Genomic DNA, 21065 nt, shown 5'->3' with positions numbered 1-21065 from the left:
CACACACACACACACACACACACACACACACACACAGCCCCTTTCCACATTTTCTCTCTCACACACACACACACACACACACACACACACACACACACACACACACACACACACACACACACACACACACACACACACACACACACACACACACACACACACACACACACACACACACACACACACACACACACACACACACACAAATCCCTTTTTCTTGCTGTTGGATTAAGAGGAGTCTGACGGCTAGCCCTGCTAGGCAAAACTGTTGGATTAAGATGAGTCTTGCCCTGCTCAGCCAAACTGTTGGATTAAGATGAGTCTGACGGCTAGCCCTGCTCAGCCAAACTGTTGGATTAAGAGGAGTCTGAAAAAACTGTTGGATTAAGAGGAGTCTGAGTCTGAAACTGGCTAGCCCTGCTCAGCCAAACTGTTGGATTAAGAGGAGTCTGAAACTGTTGGATTAAGAGGAGTCTGACTAGCCCTGCTCAGCCAAACTGTTGGATTAAGAGGAGTCTGACGGCTAGCCCTGCTCAGCCAAACTGTTGGATTAAGAGGAGTCTGACGCCCTGCTCAGCCAAACTGCCCTGCTCAGCCAAACTGTTGGATTAAGAGGAGTCTGACGGCTAGCCCTGCTCAGCCAAACTGTTGGATTAAGAGGAGTCTGACGGCTAGCCCTGCTCAGCCAAACTGTTGGATTAAGAGGAGTCTGACGGCTAGCCCTGCTCAGCCAAACTGTTGGATTAAGAGGAGTCTGACGGCCCTGCTCAGCCCTGCTCAGCCCTGCTCAAAACTGTTGGATTAAGAGGAGTCTGACGGCTAGCCCTGCTCAGCCAAACTGTTGGATTAAGAGGAGTCCAAACTGTTGGATTAAGAGGAGTCTGACGGCTAGCTGTTGGATTAAGAGGAGTCTGACGGCTAGCCCTGCTCAGCCAAACTGTTGGATTAAGAGGAGTCTGACGGCTAGCCCTGCTCAGCCAAACTGTTGGATTAAGAGGAGTCTGACGGCTAGCCCTGCTCAGCAAAACTGTTGGATTAAGAGGAGTCTGACGGCTAGCCCTGCTCAGCCAAACTGTTGGATTAAGAGGAGTCTGACGGCTAGCCCTGCTCAGCCAAACTGTTGGATTAAGAGGAGTCTGACGGCCCTGCTCAGCCCTGCTCAGCCAAACTGTTGGATTAAGAGGAGTCTGACGGCTAGCCCTGCTCAGCCAAACTGTTGGATTAAGAGGAGTCTGACGGCTAGCCCTGCTCAGCCAAACTGTTGGATTAAGAGGAGTCTGAAACTGTTGGATTAAGAGGAGTCTAGCCCTGCTCAGCCAAACTGTCGGATTAAGAGGAGTCTGACGGCTAGCCCTGCTCAGCCTGTTGGATTAACTGTGCTCAGCCAAACTGTTGGATTAAGAGGAGTCTGACGGCTAGCCCTGCTCAGCCCTGCTCAGCCAAACTGTCTGGAGCCCTGCTCAGCCAAACTGTCGGATTAAGAGGAGTCTGACGGCTAGCCCTGCTCAGCCAAACTGTCGGATTAAGAGGAGTCTGACGGCTAGCCCTGCTCAGCCAAACTGTCGGATTAAGAGGTCTGAGTCTGCCAAACTGTCGGATTAAGAGGAGTCTGACGGCTAGCCCTGCTCAGCCAAACTGTCGGATTAAGAGAGGAGTCTCAGCCAAACTGTCGGATTAAGAGGAGTCTGACGGCTAGCCCTGCTCAGCCAAACTGTCGGATTAAGAGGAGTCCCTGCTCAGCCAAACTGTCGGATTAAGAGGAGTCTGACGCCCCTGCTCAGCCAAACTGTCGGATTAAGAGGAGTCTGACGGCTAGCCCTGCTCAGCCAAACTGTCGGATTAAGAGGAGTCTGACGGCTAGCCCTGCTCAGCCAAACTGTCGGATTAAGAGGAGTCTGACGGCTAGCCCTGCTCAGCAAAACTGTCGGATTAATGCTGTGCCTTGGAGGCAATAATGTGGATTTCCTTCTTTCCAACAGCTGCAGCAGGAGAAGGAGAGTGAAGCAGGGAGAGAATGAGAGAGAGCGAGACATAAAGGGATAGGGAGAGAGAAGGAGACAGAGATAAAGGGAGGGAGAGAGTGAAAAGTACAGGCTCCAAGTGAAAAACAAGGTCACAAACACTCACTTAGAGAAGTGATTTAGAACTTTAGATGAGGGGGGAACAAGGAGGGAACTAACCATTTAACTGTACACTTTTAGAACGTTGAGTTTTGACAATGGATGCATCCTAAATTGCACCGTATTCCCTATATACTGTAGTAGTGCACTATATCGGGAATAGGGGCCATTAGGGACACACTCAATGTGAACGTGGCGTTCTACAATGGTGAAGCAACAAACTTAATTATTTCAATGTGAAGAGTTAATTTCTGTCCAGCTAATGATTTTAATGATTTTAATCCACACACATATAAACATTCAAGGCAGCCTTGGTTATGCAGCTGGCATTATGATTCAGGCCAAGTAAAGTACTTTTCTTTCTCTCTCCCCCTTCTTGCTCTGTTTCCATTTTCTTTCTTTCTTTCTCGTTCTCTTTCTCTGTTTCTCTTCTCTCTCTCTCCGCTTTCGCTCTCTCTATGCCTTTTCTCTCTCTCCGCTTTCTTGCCTTTCTCTCCCCATCATTCCCCTTCTCTCTCTATTCCATCTCCTCTCTCTCTCTCTCTCTCTCTCTCTCTCTCTCTCTCTCTCTCTCTCTCTCTCTCTCTCTCTCTCTCTCTCCGCTTTCTTGCCTTTCTCTCCCCATCATTCCCCTTCTCTCCCCATCATTCCCCTTCTCTCCCCATCATTCCCCTTCTCTCCCCATCATTCCCCTTCTCTCCCCATCATTCCCCTTCTCTCCCCATCATTCCCCTTCTCTCCCCATCATTCCCCTTCTCTCCCCATCATTCCCCTTCTCTCCCCATCATTCCCCTTCTCTCCCCATCATTCCCCTTCTCTCCCCATCATTCCCCTTCTCTCCCCATCATTCCCCTTCTCTCCCCATCATTCCCCTTCTCTCCCCATCATTCCCCTTCTCTCCCCATCATTCCCCTTCTCTCCCCATCATTCCCCTTCTCTCCCTCTCTCTCCCCTTCTCTCCCCATCATTCCCCTTCTCTCCCCATCATTCCCTCTCTCTCTCTCTCTCTCTCTCTCTCTCTCTCTCTCTCTCTCTCTCTCTCTCTCTCTCTCTCTCTCTCTCTCTCTCTCTCTCTCTCTCTCTCTCTCTCTCTCCTCTCTCTCTCTCTCTCTCTCTCTCTCTCTCTCTCTATTCCATCTCTTCCCTCTGTCCCTCGCTCTCTATCACTCCCCTTCCTGCTCTCCTCTCTCTCTATCCCCTTCCGCCATTCTCCCCCCATCCTCCTGCTCCCTCCTCCTCCTTCTCCTCCTCAGGGACGTGGTGTTGAAGTTGCTCCAGTTTGAAGCCTCCACCAATGTGGCTGACAGTAAGGGCTGCTTCCCCTTGCACCTGGCCGCCTGGCGTGGAGACGTAGACATCGTCCGTATCCTCGTCCACCACGGGCCCTCACACTGCCGCGTCAACCAGCAGGTGACAACACACTGTTCTGTTCTACACTATACTGTTCTACACTATAATGTACTACATCCTATTCTGTTCTACACTATACTGTACTACACACTATTCTGTACTACACACTGTTCTGTTCTACACTATACTGTTCTACAATGTTCTGTTCTACACTATACTGTACTACACCCTATTCTGTTCTACACTATACTGTACTACACCCTATTCTGTTCTACACTATACTGTACTACACCCTATTCTGTTCTACACTATACTGTACTACACACTGTTCTGTTGTACACTATACTGTACTACACACTGTTCTGTTCTACACTATACTGTACTACACACTGTTCTGTACTGCACACTATTCTGTACTACACACTGTTCTCTTCTACACTATACTGTACTACACCCTATTCTGTTCTACACTATACTGTACTACACACTGTTCTGTTGTACACTATACTGTACTACACACTGTTCTGTTCTACACTATACTGTACTACACCCTATTCTGTTCTACACTATACTGTACTACACCCTATTCTGTTCTACACTGTTCTGTACTGCACACTATTCTGTACTACACACTGTTCTCTTCTACACTATACTGTACTACACCCTGTTCTGTTCTACACTATACTGTACTACACCCTATTCTGTTCTACACTATACTGTACTACACACTGTTCTGATAAGAGCGTCTGCTAAATGACTTAAATGTAAATGTAAATGTACTACACACTGTTCTGTTCTACACTATACTGTACCGCACACTATTCTGTTCTACACTATACTGTACTACAAACTGTTCTGTTCTACACACTGTTCGGTTCAACACTATACTGTACTGCACACCAGAGGTGGGACCAAGTCATTGTTTTACAAGTCAGTCTCAAGTTTTAACACTCAAGTCCCAAGTCAAGACAGTCAAGTCTGAGTCAAGTCCCAAGTCCTAAACTTTGAGTTTCGAGTCCTAAACAACTCGTAATGTGCTATTTTTTTATTTATATATTTTTTATGTCACCTTTATTTAACCGGTAAGCTAGTTGAGAACAAGTTCTCATTTGCAACTGCAACCTGGCCAATATAAAGCAAAGCAGTGCGACACAAACAACAACACAGAGTTACACATGGAATAAACAAGCGTACAGTTAATAAAAAGTCTATATACGGTGTGGTGTGAGGAGGTAAGGAAATAAATAGGCCATAGTAGCGAAGTAATTACAATTTAGAAAATTAACACTGGAATGATAGATGAGCAGATGGTGATGTGCAAGTAGAAATACTGGTGTGCAAAAGAGCAGAAAAGTAAATGAAAAACAATATGGGGATGAGGAAGGTAGATTGTGTGGGCTTTTTACAGATGGGCTATGTACAGCTGCAGCGATCTTTTAGCTGCTCAGATAGCTGATGTTTAAAGTTAGTGAGGGAAATATACATCTCCAACTTCAGCGATGTTTGCAATTTGTTCCAGTCATTGGCAGCAGAGAACTGGAAGGAAAGGTGGCCAAAGTAGGTGTTGGCATTGGGGATGACCAGTGAGATATACAGTGCCTTGCGAAAGTATTCGGCCCCCTTGAACTTTGCGACCTTTTGCCATATTTCAGGCTTCAAACATAAAGATATAAAACTGTATTTTTTTGTGAAGAATCAACAACAAGTGGGACACAATCATGAAGTGGAACGACATTTATTGGATATTTCAAAAGTTTTTAACAACTCAAAAACTGAAAAATTGGGCAAAATGATTCATCCCCCTTAAGTTAATACTTTGTAGCGCCACCTTTTGCTGCAATTACAGCTGTAAGTCGCTTGGGGTATGTCTCTATCAGTTTTGCACATCGAGAGACTGAAATTGTTTCCCATTCCTCCTTGTAAAACAGCTCGAGCTCAGTGAGGTTGGATGGAGAGCATTTGTGAACAGCAGTTTTCAGTTCTTTCCACAGATTCTCGATTGGATTCAGGTCTGGACTTTGACTTGGCAATTCTAACACCTGGATATGTTTATTTTTGAACCATTCCATTGTAGATTTTGCTTTATGTTTTGGATCATTGTCTTGTTGGAAGAAAAATCTCCGTCCCAGTCTCAGGTCTTTTGCAGACTCCATCAGGTTTTCTTCCAGAATGGTCCTGTATTTGGCTCCATCCATCTACCATCAATTTTAACCATCTTCCCTGTCCGTGCTGAAGAAAAGCAGGCCCAAACCATGATGCTGCCACCACCATGTTTGACAGTGGGGATGGTGTGTTCAGGGTGATTAGCTGTGTTGCTTTTACGCCAAACATAACGTTTTGTATTGTTGCCAAAAAGTTCCATTTTGGTTTCATCTGACCAGAGCACCTTCTTCCACATGTTTGGTGTGTCTCCCAGGTGGCTTGTGGCAAACTTTAAACGACACTTTTTATGGATATCTTTAAGAAATGGCTTTCTTCTTGCCACTCTTCCATAAAGGCCAGATTTGTGCAATATACAACTGATTGTTGTCCTATGGACAGAGTCTCCCACCTCAGCTGTAGATCTCTGCAGTTCATCCAGAGTGATCATGGGCCTCTTGGCTGCATCTCTGATCAGTCTTCTCCTTGTATGAGCTGAAAGTTTAGAGGGACGGCCAGGTCTTGGTAGATTTGCAGTGGTCTGATACTCCTCCCACTTCAATATTATCGCTTGCACAGTGCTCCTTGGGATGTTTAAAGCTTGGGAAATCTTTTTGTATCCAAATCCGGCTTTAAACTTCTTCACAACAGTATATCGGACCTGCCTGGTGTGTTCCTTGTTCTTCATGATGCTCTCTGCGGTTTTAACAGACCTCTGAGACTATCACAGTGCAGGTGCATTTATACAGAGACTTGTTTACACACAGGTGGATTGTATTTATCATCATTAGTCATTTAGGTCAACATTGGATCATTCAGAGATGCTCACTGAACTTCTGGAGAGAGTTTGCTGCACTGAAAGTAAAGGGGCTGAATAATTTTGCACGCCCAATTTTTCAGTTTTTGATTTGTTAAAAATGTTTGAAATATCCAATAAATGTCGTTCCACTTCATGATTTTGTCCCACTTGTTGATTCTTCACAAAAAAATACAGTTTTATATCTTTATGTTTGAAGCCTGAAATGTGGCAAAAGGTCGCAAAGTTCAAGGGGGCCGAATACTTTCGCAAGGCACTGTACCTGCTGGAGCACGTGCTACGGGTGGATATTGTGCTCGTGACCAGTGAGCTAAGGTGGAGCTTTACCTAGCATAGACTTATACATGACCTGGAGCCAGTGGGTCTGGAGACCAATATGTAGCAAGGGCCAACCGACTGGAGCATACAGGTCACAGTGGTGGGTGGTGTAAGGGGCTTTGGTAACAAAACGGATGGCACTGTGATAGACTGCATCCAGTTTGCTGAGTAGAGTATTGGAAGCTATTTTGTAAATGACATCGCCGAAGTCGAGGATCGATAGGATAGTCAGTTTTACAAGGGTATGTTTGGCGGCGTGAGTGAAGGAGGCTTTGTTGCGAAATAGGAAGCCAATTCCATATTTAATTTTGGATTGGAAATGTTTAATATGAGTCTGGAAGGAGAGTTTACAGTCTAGGTATTTGTAGTTGTGCACATATTCAAAGTCGGAACCGTCCAGAGTAGTGATGCTAGTCGGGCAGGCGGGTGCGGGCAGCAAATGGTGCATTTGGTATTACTTGCATTTAAGTGCAGTTGGAGGCCAGAGCAGTCGTATGGTATTGACGCTCGTTTGGAGGTTAGTTAACACCGTTTCCAACGAGGGGCCAGAAGTATACAGAATGGTGTCGTCTGTGTAGAGGTGGATCAGAGAATCTCCAGCAGCAAGAGCGACATCGTTGATATATACAGAGAAAAGAGTCGACCCGAGAATTGAACCCTGTGGTACCCACATAGAGACTGCCAGAGGTCCGGACAACAGGCCCTCCAATTTGACACACTAAACTCTGCCTGAAAAGTAGTTGGTGAACCAGGCGAGGCAGTCATTTGAGAAATCAATGCTGTTGAGAATACGGTGATTGACAGAGTCGAAAGCCTTGGCCAGGTCAATGAAGACGGCTGCACAGTACTGTCTTTTATTGAGGGCGGTTATGATATCGTTTAGTACCTCGAGCGTGGCTGAGGTGCACCCATGACCAGCTCGAAAACCGAGCTCTAGAAGGTACGGTGAGATTTGAAATGGTCAGTGATCTGTTTATTAACTTGGCTTTCGAAGACTTTAGATAGGCAGGGCAGGCTGGATATAGGTCAATAACAGTTTGGGTCTAGAGTGTCACCCCTGTTGAAGAGGGGGATGACCGTGGCAGCTTTCCAATCTTTAGGCATCTCAGACAATTCAAAAGAGAGGTTGAACAGACTGGTAATAGAGGTTGCAACAATGGTGGCGGATCATTTTAGAAAGAGAGGGTCCAGATTGTCTAGCCCAGCTGATTTGTACGGGTCCAGGTTTTTCAGCTCTTTCAGAACATCTGCTATCTAGTTTTGGGTGAAGGAGAAGCTGGGGTGGCTTGGGCAAGGAGCTGCGGGGGGTGTGAGCTGTTGGCCGGGGTAGGGTTAGCCAGGAGGAAAGCATCGCCAGCCGTAGAGAAATGCTTATCTTCACCAAATGTAATACCATTTCATATTTTTAACAAGAGTAATACTTAGTATATTACATTTACGCAAATCATGAATGCTTTAAAAAATATCTATATATAGCCATGAGAAAGATCCCACACTTCTGTTCGGCACACTGTTCTGTTCTGCACTATTCTGTACTACACACTATTCTGTTCTACACGGTTCTGTTCTACACTTATGTACTACACACTTCTGTTTTACACTACTGTTCTACACTATCCTTTACTACACACTGTTCTGTACGACACACTGTTCTGTACGACACACTGTTCTGTACTACACACTGTTCTATTCTACACTGTGCTTTACTACACACTATTCTATACTAGACTATGCTGTACTACACACTGTTCTGTACGACACACTGTTCTGTTCTACACTGTGCTTTACTACACACTGTTCTGTACTACACACTGTTCTGTACTACATACTGTTCTGTACTACACACTGTTCTGTACTACACACTGTTCTGTACTACACACTGTTCTGTACTACACACTGTTCTGTACTACACACTGTTCTGTACTACACACTGTTCTGTACTACACACTGTTCTGTTCTACACTGTGCTTTACTACACACTATTCTATACTAGACTATGCTGTACTGTGCTTTACACATTCTGACTTCTGTACTACACACTGTTCTGTACTACACACTGTTCTGTTCTACACTGTGCTTTACTACACACTATTCTATACTAGACTATGCTGTACTACACACTGTTCTGTTCTACACTGTGCTTTACTACACACTATTCTATACTAGACTATGCTGTACTACACACTGTTCTGTACTACACACTGTTCTGTTCTACACTGTGCTTTACTACACACTATTCTATACTAGACTATGCTGTACTACACACTGTTCTGTACTACACACTGTTCCGTACTACACACTGTTCTGTTCTACACTGTGCTTTACTACACACTATTCTATACTAGACTATGCTGTACTACACACTGTTCTGTTCTACACTGTGCTTTACTACACACTATTCTATACTAGACTATGCTGTACTACACACTGTTCTGTTCTACACCATTCTTTAATACACACTATTCTTTTCTACACACTCTTCTGTTCTACACACTGTTCTACACCATCCTTTACTACTCACTGTTCTGTACGACACACTGTTCTGTACTACACACTGTTCTGTACTACACCATTCTTTAATACACACTATTCTTTTCTACACACTATTTTGTTCTACACTATTCTGTACTACACACTATTCTTTACTACACATTGTTCCGTGCTACACTATTCTGTACTACACTATTCTGTACCACACTATGTTCTGTTATACACTATACTGTACTGTCTCCTAGAGATGAACGTACTTTGGTGCGAAAAGTGTAAATCAATCCCAGAACAACAGCAAAGGACCTTGAAAATGGAGGAAACGGGTACAAAAGTATCTATATTCACAGTAAAACAAGTCCTATATCGACATAACCTGAAAGGCCGCTCAGAAAGGAAGAAGCCAATGCTCCAAAACCTCCATAAAAAAGCCAGACTATGGGTTACAACTGCACATGGGGACAAAGATCGTACTTTTTGAAGAAATGTTCTCTGGTCTGATGAAACAAAAATAGAACTGTTTGGCCATAATGACCATCGTATGTTTGTAGGAAAAAGGGGAAGCTTGCAAGCCGAAGAACATCATCCCAACCGGGAAGCACAGGGATTGGCAGCATCATGTTGTGGGGGTGCTTTGCTGCAGGAGGGACTGGTGCACTTCACAAACAAGATGGCTTCATGAGGAAGGAAAATTATGTGGATATATTGAAGCAACATCACAAGAAATCAGTCAGGAAGTTAAAGCTTGGTCGCAAATGAGTCTTCCAAATGGATAATGACACCAAGCATACTTCCAAAGTTGTGGCAAAATGGCTTAAGGACTACAAAGTCAAGGTATTGGACAAAGCCCTGACCTCAATCCCATAGACAATTTGTGGGCAGAACTGAGAAAGTGTGTGCGAGCAAGGAGGCCTGCATACCTTACACCAGCTCTGTCAGGAGGAATGGGCCAAAATTCACCCAATTTATTGTGGTAAGCTTGTGGAAGGCTTCCTGAAACGTTTGACCCAAAGTTAAACAATTTAAAGGCAATGCTACCAAATACTAATTGAGTGTATGTAAAGTTCTGACCCACTGGGAATTTGATGAAAGAAAAATATGAAATCAATCATTCTCTCTACTATTTTTCTGACATTTCACATTCTTAAAATAAAGTGGTGATCCTAACTGACCTAAAACAGGGAATTTGTAGTAGGATTAAATGTCAGGAATTGTGAAAAACTGAGTTTAAATGTACTTTGCTAAGGTGTATGTAAACTTCTGACTTCAACTGTATGTAAGTCACAGATTATTTACACAATATTGTTTGTGTGTGTGTTTGTGTGTGTGTGTCTGTGTGTGTGTCTGTGTGTGTGTCTGTGTGTTATGTTGTTGTATCTGTGTGTGTGGCTATAATTGATCTTGGCAATACACTGCCTGCACCAGAAATAGCACCCTGCATATATTACACTAGTCACCAAGATATAGTATCCACTAAACAACACCCTGTATATATTACACTAGTCACCAAGATATAGTATCCACTAAACAACACCCTGTATATATTACACTAGTCACCAAGATATAGTATCCACTAAACAACACCCTGTATATATTACACTAAACAACACCCTGTCACTAGTCAAGATATAGTATCCACTAAACAACACCCTGCATATATTACACTAGTCACCAAGATATAGTATCCACTAAACAACACCCTGTATATATTACACTAGTCACCAAGATATAGTATCCACTAAACAACACCCTGTATATATTACACTAGTCACCAAGATATAGTATCCACTAAACAACACCCTGTATATATTACACTAGTCACCAAGATATAGTATCCACTAAACAACACCCTGTATATATTACACTAGTCACCAAGATATAGTATCCACTAAACAACACCCTGTATATATTACACTAGTCACCAAGATATAGTATCCACTAAACAACACCCTGTATATATTACACTAGTCACCAAGATATAGTATCCACTAAACAACACCCTGTATATATTACACTAGTCACCAAGATATAGTATCCACTAAACAACACCCTGTATATATTACACTAGTCACCAAGATATAGTATCCACTAAACAACACCCTGTATATATTACACTAGTCACCAAGATATAGTATCCACTAAACAACACCCTGTATATATTACACTAGTCACCAAGATATAGTATCCACTAAACAACACCCTGTATATATTACACTAGTCACCAAGATATAGTATCCACTAAACAACACCCTGTATATATTACACTAGTCACCAAGATATAGTATCCACTAAACAACACCCTGTATATATTACACTAGTCACCAAGATATAGTATCCACTAAACAACACCCTGTATATATTACACTAGTCACCAAGATATAGTATCCACTAAACAACACCCTGTATATATTACACTAGTCACCAAGATATAGTATCCACTAAACAACACCCTGTATATATTACACTAGTCACCAAGATATAGTATCCACTAAACAACACCCTGTATATATTACACTAGTCACTAAACAAGATATAGTATCCACTAAACAACACCCTGTATATATTACACTAGTCACCAAGATATAGTATCCACTAAACAACACCCTGTATATATTACACTAGTCACCAAGATATAGTATCCACTAAACAACACCCTGATATATATTAAACAACACCCTAGTCACACAAGATATAGTATCCACTAAACAACACCCTGTATATATTACACTAGTCACCAAGATATAGTATCCACTAAACAACACCCTGTATATATTACACTAGTCACCAAGATATAGTATCCACTAAACAACACCCTGTATATATTACACTAGTCACCAAGATATAGTATCCACTAAACAACACCCTGTATATATTACACTAGTCACCAAGATATAGTATCCACTAAACAACACCCTGTATATATTACACTAGTCACCAAGATATAGTATCCACTAAACAACACCCTGTATATATTACACTAGTCACCAAGATATAGTATCCACTAAACAACACCCTGTATATATTACACTAGTCACCAAGATATAGTATCCACTAAACAACACCCTGTATATATTACACTAGTCACCAAGATATAGTATCCACTAAACAACACCCTGTATATATTACACTAGTCACCAAGATATAGTATCCACTAAACAACACCCTGTATATATTACACTAGTCACCAAGATATAGTATCCACTAAACAACACCCTGTATATATTACACGTATCCACTAAACAACACCCTGGTCACCAAGGGCGGGTATCGGGTCGATATAGGGTGGTATCCACTAAACAACACCCTGGTCACCAAGATATAGTATCCACTAAACAACACCCTGTATGGGTGGGATATAGTATCCACTAAACAACACCCTGTATATATTACACTAGGGTTGGTATGGGTGCGTATGGGTGGGGATTGCCATGCTGGTGTTTACTACAGTTTTATTGGAGGATGCAATAACTGACTTGCCTAGTTAAATAAAACCAATACAAAGAGCATGCAGGAGTAACATGAAGTTGTTTGGTTTTACTATGGAGAAAGAGGGGAGGAAGGTAGTAAAGGGAGGGTGGTATAGAGGGAGGTAGAGAGTTATAGAGGAGGGAGGTATAGAGGAGGGAGGTAGAGAGTTTTAGAGGAGGGAGGTATAGAGGGAGGTATAGAGGGAGGTATAGTGGAGGGAGGGAGGGAGGGAGGTATAGAGGGAGGTAGAGAGTTATAGAGGAGGGAGTTAGAGGAGGGAGGTATAGAGGGAGGTATAGTGGAGGGAGGGAGGGTGGTATAGAGGGAGGTAGAGAGTTATAGAGGAGGGAGTTAGAGGAGGGAGGTATAGAGGGAGGTATAGTAGAGGGAGGTATAGTGGAGGGAGGGAGGGTGGTATAGAGGGAGGTAGAGAGTTATAGAGGAGGGAGGTATAGAGGGAGGTATAGAGGGAGGTGGAGAGTTATAGAGGAGGGAGGTGTAGAGGGAGGTATTTAGGGAGGTATAGAGGGAGGTATAGAGGGAGGTATAGAGGGAGGTATAGAGGGGAGGTATAGAGGGAGGTATAGAGGGAGGTAGAGGATGGAGGAGGGAGGGAGGTATAGAGGGAGGTAGAGAGTTATAGAGGAGGGAGGTATAGAGGGAGGTATAGAGGGAGGTGGAGAGTTATAGAGGAGGGAGGTGTAGAGGGAGGTATAGAGGGAGGTATAGAGGGAGGTATAGAGGGAGGTATAGAGGGAGGTATAGAGGGAGGTAGAATGGAGGGAGGGAGGGAGGTATAGAGGGAGGTAGAGAGTTATAGAGGAGGGAGTTAGAGGAGGGGGTATAGAGGGAGGTAGAGTGGAGGGAGGGAGGGAGGTATAGAGGGAGGTAGAGAGTTATAGAGGAGGGAGTTAGAGGAGGGAGGTATAGAGGGAGGTAGAGTGGAGGGAGGGAGGTATAGAGGGATGTAGAGAGTTATAGAGGAGGGAGTTAGAGGAGGGAGGTATAGAGGGAGGTATAGTGGAGGGAGGGAGGGAGGTATAGAGGGAGGTAGAGAGTTATAGAGGAGGGAGTTAGAGGGAGTTTTAGAGGAGGGAGGTATAGAGGGAGGTATAGTGGAGGGAGGGAGGTATAGAGGGAGGTAGGGAGTTATAGAGGAGGGAGTTAGAGGAGGGAGGTATAGAGGGAGGTAGAGTGGAAGGAGGGAGGGAGGTATAGAGGGAGGAGATAGTTATAGAGGAGGGAGTTAGAGGAGGAAGGTATAGAGGGAGGTAGAGTGGAGGGAGGGAGGGAGGGAGGTATAGAGGGAGGTAGAGAGTTATAGAGGAGGGAGTTAGAGGAGGGGGAGGTATAGAGGGAGGTATAGTGGAGGAGGGAGGTATAGAGGAGGTAGAGAGTTATAGAGGAGGGAGTTAGAGGAGGAGGTAGGGAGGTATAGAGGGGGTTAGGGAGGTATAGTGGAGGGAGGGAGGTATAGAGGAGGTAGGGAGTTATAGAGGAGGGAGTTAGAGGAGGGAGGTATAGAGGAGGTAGAGAGTTATAGAGGAGGGAGGTTAGAGGGAGGTATAGTGGAGGAGGGAGGTATAGAGGGAGGTATAGTGGAGGGAGGGAGTTATAGGGAGGAGGTATAGAGGAGGGAGGGAGTTATAGAGGAGGGAGTTAGAGGAGGAGGTATAGAGGAGGTAGGGAGTTATAGAGGAGGGAGGTATAGAGGAGGTAGGGAGTATAGTGGAGGGAGGGAGGTATAGTGGAGGGAGGGAGTTATAGAGGAGGGAGGTAGGGAGTTAGGAGGGAGGGAGTTAGAGGGAGGGAGGGAGGTATAGAGGGAGGTAGGGAGTTTTAGAGGAGGGAGGTATAGAGGGAGGTAGGGAGTTTTAGAGGAGGGAGGTATAGAGGGAGGTAGGGAGTTTTAGAGGAGGGAGGTATAGAGGGAGGTAGGGAGTTATAGAGGAGGGAGTTAGAGGAGGGAGGTATAGTGGAGGGAGGGAGTTATAGAGGAGGAAGTTAGAGGAGGGAGGTATAGTGGAGGGAGGGAGGGAGTTATAGAAGAAGGAGTGAGAGCAGGGAGGTATAGAGGGAGGTAGGGAGTTATAGAGGAGGGAGGTATAGAGGGAGGTATAGTGGAGGGAGGGAGGGAGGTATAGAGGGAGGTAGGGAGTTATAGAGGAGAGAGGTATAGTGGAGGGAGGGAGGGAGGTATAGAGGGAGGTAGGGAGTTTTAGAGGAGGGAGGTATAGAGGGAGGTAGGGAGTTAGAGGAGGGAGGTATAGTGGAGGGAGGGAGTTATAGAGGAGGGAGTTAGAGGAGGGAGGTATAGTGGAGGGAGAGGGAGGTATAGAGGGGAGTTATAGGGAGTTATAGGAGGAGGGAGTTAGAGGGAGGAGGGAGTATAGTGGGGAGTTAGGGAGGTATAGTGGAGGGAGGGAGGGAGGTATAGAGGGAGGTAGAGAGTTATAGAGGAGGGAGTTAGAGGAGGGAGGTATAGTGGAGGGAGGGGGGGAGGTATAGAGGGAGGTAGAGAGTTATAGAGGAGGGAGTTAGAGGGAGGTATAGTGGAGGTATAGTGGAGGGAGGGATGGTATAGAGGGAGGTAGGGAGTTAGTTATAGAGGAGGGAGTTAGAGGAGGGAGTTATAGTGGAGGGAGGGGGAGGTATAGAGGAGGTAGAGAGTTATAGAGGAGGGAGTTAGAGGAGGGAGGTATAGTGGAGGGAGGGAGGGAGGTATAGAGGGAGGTAGAGAGTTATAGAGGAGGGAGTTAGAGGAGGGAGGTATAGTGGAGGGAGGGAGGTATAGAGGGAGGTAGGGAGTTATAGAGGAGGGAGTTAGAGGGAGGTATAGTGGAGTTAGGGAGGTATAGTGGAGGGAGGGATAGTGGAGGAGGGGAGTTAGAGAGTTATAGAGGAGGGAGGTATAGTGGAGGGAGGGATGGAGGTATAGAGGGAGGTAGAGAGTTATAGAGGAGGGAGTTAGTGGAGGGAGGGAGGGAGGTATAGAGGGAGGTAGGGAGTTATAGAGGAGGGAGTTGGAGGAGGGAGGTAGGGAGGGAGTGGAGGGAGGGAGGGAGGTATAGAGGGAGGTAGGGAGTTAGAGGAGGGAGTTGGAGGAGGGAGGTATAGTGGAGGGAGGGAGGGAGGTATAGAGGGAGGTAGAGAGTTATAGAGGAGGGAGGTATAGTGGAGGGAGGGAGTTAGAGGTAGGGAGGTATAGTGGAGGGAGGGAGGGAGGTATAGAGGGAGGTAGGGAGATATAAAGGAGGGAGTTATAGAGGAGGGAGTTAGAGGAAGGAGGTATAGTGTAGGGAGTGTTTTATAGAGGAGGGAGTTAGAGGAGGGAGGTATAGTGGAGGGAGGGAGGGAGGTATAGAGTGAGGTAGGGAGTTATAGAGGAGGGAGGTATAGTGTAGGGAGTGTTTTATAGAGGAGGGAGTTAGAGGGAGGTATAGTGGAGGTAGGGAGGGAGGTATAGTGGAGGGAGGGAGGTATAGAAGAGGAAGGGAGGGAGGTATAGTGGAGGGAGGGAGGTATAGAAGAGGGAGGGAGAGAGGTATAGAAGAGGGAGGGAGGGAGGGAGGGAGGTATAGAAGAGGGAGGGAGGGAGGTATAGAAGAGGGAGGGAGGGAGGGAGGGAAGAGGGAGGGAGAGGGAGGGTATAGAAGAGGGAGGGAGGTATAGTGGAGGGAGGGAGGGAGGTATAGAAGAGGGAGGGAGGGAGGTATAGAAGAGGGAGGGAGGGAGGTATAGAAGAGGGAGGGAGGGGGGTATAGTGGAGGGAGGGGGAGGGGGGTATAGTGGAGGGAGGGAGAGAGGTATAGAAGAGGGAGGGAGGGAGGTATAGTGGAGGGAGGGAGGTATAAAAGGGAGGGAGGGATAGAAGAGGGAGGGAGGGAGGTATAGAAGAGGGAGGGAGGTATAGAAGAGGGAGGGAGGGAGGTATAGAAGAGGGAGGGAGGGAGGTATAGAAGAGGGAGGGAGAGAGGTATAGAAGAGGGAGGGAGAGAGGTATAGAAGAGGGAGGGAGAGAGGTATAGAAGAGGGAGGGAGGGAGGTATAGTGGAGGGAGGGAGGTACAGAAGAGGGAGGGAGAGAGGTATAGTGGAGGCAGGGAGGTATAGAAGAGGGAGGGAGAGAGGCATAGTGGAGGGAGGGAGGTATAGAAGAGGGAGGGAGAGAGGTATAGAAGAGGGAGGGAGGTATAGTGGAGGGAGGGAGGTATAGAAGAGGGAGGGAGAGAGGTATAGTGGAGGGAGGGAGGTATAGAAGAGGGAGGGAGAGATGTATAGAAGAGGGAGGGAGGTATAGTGGAGGGAGGGAGGTATAGAAGAGGGATGGAGAGAGGTATAGAATAGGGAGGGAGAGAGGTATAGAAGAGAGAGGGAGAGAGGTATAGAAGAGGGAGGGAGGGAGGTATAGGTATAGAAGAGGGGGAGGGAGGTATAGAAGAGTGAGGGAGGGAGGTATAGAAGAGGGAGGGAGAGAGGTATAGAAGAGGGAGGGAGGGAGGTATAGTGGAGGGAGGGAGGTATAGAAGAGGGAGGGAGGGAGGTATAGAGGAGGGAGGGAGGTATAGAAGAGGGAGGGAGAGAGGTATAGAAGAGGGAGGGAGGGAGGTATAGTGGAGGGAGGGAGGGAGGTATAGAAAAGGGAGGGAGAGAGGTATAGTGGAGGGAGGGAGATATAGAAGAGGGAAGGAGAGAGGTATAGAAGAGGAAGGGAGGTATAGTGGAGGGAGGAAGGTATAGAAGAGGGAGGGAGAGAGGTATAGTGGAGGGAGGGAGGTATAGAAGAGGGAGGGAGAGAGGTATAATGGAGGGAGGGAGGTATAGTGGAGGGAGGGAGGTATAGTGGAGGGAGAGAGGTATAGAAGAGGGATGGAGAAGAGGTTGGAGAGAGGTAGAAGAGGGAGGGAGAGAGGTATAGAAGAGGGAGGGAGGTATAGAAGAGGAAGGGAGGGATGTATAGAAGAGGGAGGGAGGTATAGAAGAGGGAGGGAGGTATAGTGGAGGGAGGGAGGTATAGAAGAGGGAGGGAGAGAGGTATAGAAGAGGGAGGGAGGTATAGTGGAGGGAGGGAGGTATAGAAGAGGGAGGTAGAGAGGTATAGTGGAGGGAGAGAGGTATAGAAGAGGGAGGTAGAGAGGTATAGAAGAGGGAGGGAGGGAGTTATAGTGGAGGGAGGGAGGTATAGAAGAGGGAGGGAGGGAGGTATAGTGGAGGGAGGGAGGTATAAAAGAGGGAGGTAGAGAGGTATAGTGGAGGGAGAGAGGTATAGAAGAGGGAGGTAGAGAGGTATAGAAGAGGGAGGGAGGGAGGTATAGAAGAGAGAGGGAGGGAGGTATAGAAGAGGGAGGTATAGAAGAGGGAGGTATAGAAGAGGGAGGGAGAGAGGTATAGAAGAGGCAGGTAGAGAGGTATAGAAGAGGGAGGGAGGGAGGTATAGGAGGGAGGGAGGTATAGTGGAGGGAGGGAGGTATAGAAGAGGGAGGGAGAGAGGTATAGAAGGGGAGGGAGGGTGGAGGGAGGGAGGTATAGAAGAGGTAGGTAGAGAGGTATAGTGGAGGGAGAGAGGTATAGAAGAGGGAGGTAGAGAGGTATAGAAGAGGGAGGGAGAGAGTTATAGTGGAGGGAGGGAGGTATAGAAGAGGGAGGTAGAGAGGTATAGAAGAGGGAGGGAGGTATAGAAGAAGGAGGGAGAGAGGTATAGAAGAGGGAGGGAGGTATAGAAGGGGAGGGAGAGAGGTATAGAAGAGGGAGGGAGGGAGGTATAGAAGAGGGAGGGAGGTATAGAATAGGGAGGGAGAGAGGTATAGAATAGGGAGGGAGGGAGGTATAGAGGAGGGAGGGAGGAGGGAGGGAGGGAGGTATAGAAGAGGGAGGGAGGGAGGTATAGAAGAGGGAGGGAGGTAGGTATAGAAGAGGAGGGAGAGAGGTATAGAGGAGGGAGGGAGAGAGGTATAGAAGAGGGAGGGAGGGAGGTATAGAAGAGGGAGGGAAGTAGGTATAACAGAGGGAGGTAGAGAGGAAGAAACATTTTAGACAGAATATGAGAGAAAGGTAAGAGGACAGCAAGGGAGACAGAAGGATGGAGGTGGAAAGAGAGATGATTAACAGGCTAGAAGCTGTGTCTGTTCTTTTAGTGGGAGGTTATTGGAGGGTATTGGAGGGTATGGGAGGTTATGGGATGGTTGTAAAGCAGGCCGAGCCCACTGTTTACTACTGGGTACATTGAACACAAACATGAACACTGAACACGTCACACCAACACACACACATACCCACACAAACACCGTACACAAATTCATGCACAAACAGAGCTGTTTATGCTATGCTTATGTGGCATGAACAGGAGAGAGTTGTATGTCAGTTTATAAATGCTTGTTTCATTTGAGTTATTCTTTGTAATGTATACCTATGAATTCTGTGTGAATATGCAGGTGTCTGTGTATACCTGTGTGTGTGTGTGAGTGTGTGTTAATGAGTCAGTGAGCCGTAACCATTTAATTAACCAATCTCTGCATGCATTGGACATGGTTCTGCCGGCAGAAAATCAATGGAACCTCTTTTATGTGTCTCTTGTGGGAAAACAACACCCTCTTCTACCACAGGGGTTCTCACCCTCAGTCCTGGTTCCTCTTCCTGGGTGCACAGCAGTTCTCACCCTCAGTCCTGGTTCCTCTTCCTGGGTGCACAGGGGTTCTCACCCTCAGTCCTGGTTCCTCTTCCTGGGTGCACAGCAGTTCTCACCCTCAGTCCTGGTTCCTCTTCCTGGGTGCACAGGAGTTCTCACCCTCAGTCCTGGTTCCTCTTCCTGGGTGCACAGGGGTTCTCACCCTCAGTCCTGGTTCCTCTTCCTGGGTGCACAGGAGTTCTCACCCTCAGTCCTGGTTCCTCTTCCTGGGTGCACAGGGGTTCTCAGCCTCAGTCCTGGTTCCTCTTCCTGGGTGCAAAGGGGTTCTCACCCTCAGTCCCGGTTCCTCTTCCTGGGTGCACAGGAGTTCTCACCCTCAGTCCTGGTTCCTCTTCCTGGGTGCACAGGGGTTCTCACCCTCAGTCCTGGTTCCTCTTCTTGGGTGCACAGGGGTTCTCACCTTCAGTCCTGGCCCCTCCTCCTAGGTTCACAGTTAGTTTTTTGCTCTAGCACTAGACAGCTGATTTAAATAATCAAAACTTGATGATGAGTTGGTTATTTGAATCATCATTTCCACCAGGCACTGTACTCATTCGTGGACGGACATGTACAGCAATGCCACCCTCAGCCAGTGATGGCCCGACCAGAAAAAGTCCACCAGCTTGCGTTGCAGGTCTGCTTGCATGTCCGTCCACGAATGAGTATAGTGCCTGGTGGAAATGGAGAGCAGATTCGCTGCTTTCCGACTAAAGGCGGTGCAGAGACTGCTGTACCATACTGATGTCGGCTGGAGGGAAGCAGCATGCCCAGCCTCATCTACATCCCCATGCATAGCATGACTAGGCCCAGCCTCATCTACATCCCCATGCATAGCATGACTAGGTCCAGCCTCATCTACACCCCCATGCATAGCATGACTAGGCCCAGCCTCATCTACACCCCCATGCATAGCATGACTAGGCCCAGCCTCATCTACATCCCCATGCATAGCATGACTAGGCCCAGCCTCATCTACACCCCCATGCATAGCATGACTAGGCCCAGCCTCATCTACACCCCCATGCATAGCATGACTAGGCCCAGCCTCATCTACACCCCCATGCATAGCATGACTAGGCCCAGCCTCAGCTACCTCACCATCTGTAGCCTGACTAGGCTCAGGCTCATCTACACCACCATCACTGGCATGACTTGGCCCAGCCTCAGCTACCCCACCATCTGTAGCCTGACTAGGCTCAGGCTCATCTACACCACCATCACTGGCATGACTTGGCCCAGCCTCTGCTGCCGGCGTCTCATTGCAACCTTGACGTTGACCTTGATTTCCCCCACTGGCACTTATAGCCTCATCTTGTCTAAGGCCTTTATGTGGGCACGCAAAGCTCTTATGCCCAAAATCCCCACTCAAAACACATTAGAGTATCTAATATAATAATAATAATATATGCCATTTAGCAGACGCTTTTATCCAAAGCGACTTACAGTCATGTGTGCATACATTCTACGTATGGGTGGTCCCGGGGATCGAACCCACTACCCTGGCGTTACAAGCGCCATGCTCTACCAACTGAGCTACACTGCGTAGGGCTGGCAAACCCTGCGTAGGGCCCCTCCCCGTGCACCACTATAAAATGCACATTTAGCTGTTTCTCATTGTTATTCAGAAACATGAACACTTGCCGCCAGAACGAAAAAACATGCTTAACGGCATCTGCCTGAAAGCACGCTGACAGTACACGAAA

At 46.7% G+C, this 21065-nt stretch overlaps 1 protein-coding gene across 1 annotated transcript in view; it reads left to right on the top strand.

Annotated features, from left to right (window-relative positions):
• The window catches only part of LOC123994385 (ankyrin repeat and sterile alpha motif domain-containing protein 1B-like), a 509344-nt gene that overhangs the window by 100914 nt on the left and 387365 nt on the right, over positions 1-21065 (top strand). Inside the window, 1 exon segment of the mRNA XM_046296905.1 lies at positions 3374-3530. Within this exon segment, the coding sequence (XP_046152861.1) occupies positions 3374-3530 (157 nt within the window).

The sequence above is a fragment of the Oncorhynchus gorbuscha genome, linkage group LG14, assembly GCF_021184085.1.
Source record: "Oncorhynchus gorbuscha isolate QuinsamMale2020 ecotype Even-year linkage group LG14, OgorEven_v1.0, whole genome shotgun sequence".
Classification (NCBI taxonomy): Eukaryota; Metazoa; Chordata; class Actinopteri; order Salmoniformes; family Salmonidae; genus Oncorhynchus; species Oncorhynchus gorbuscha.
Note: the sequence above shows the minus strand (reverse complement) of the source record. Positions and strands in the feature narration are given on the sequence as shown.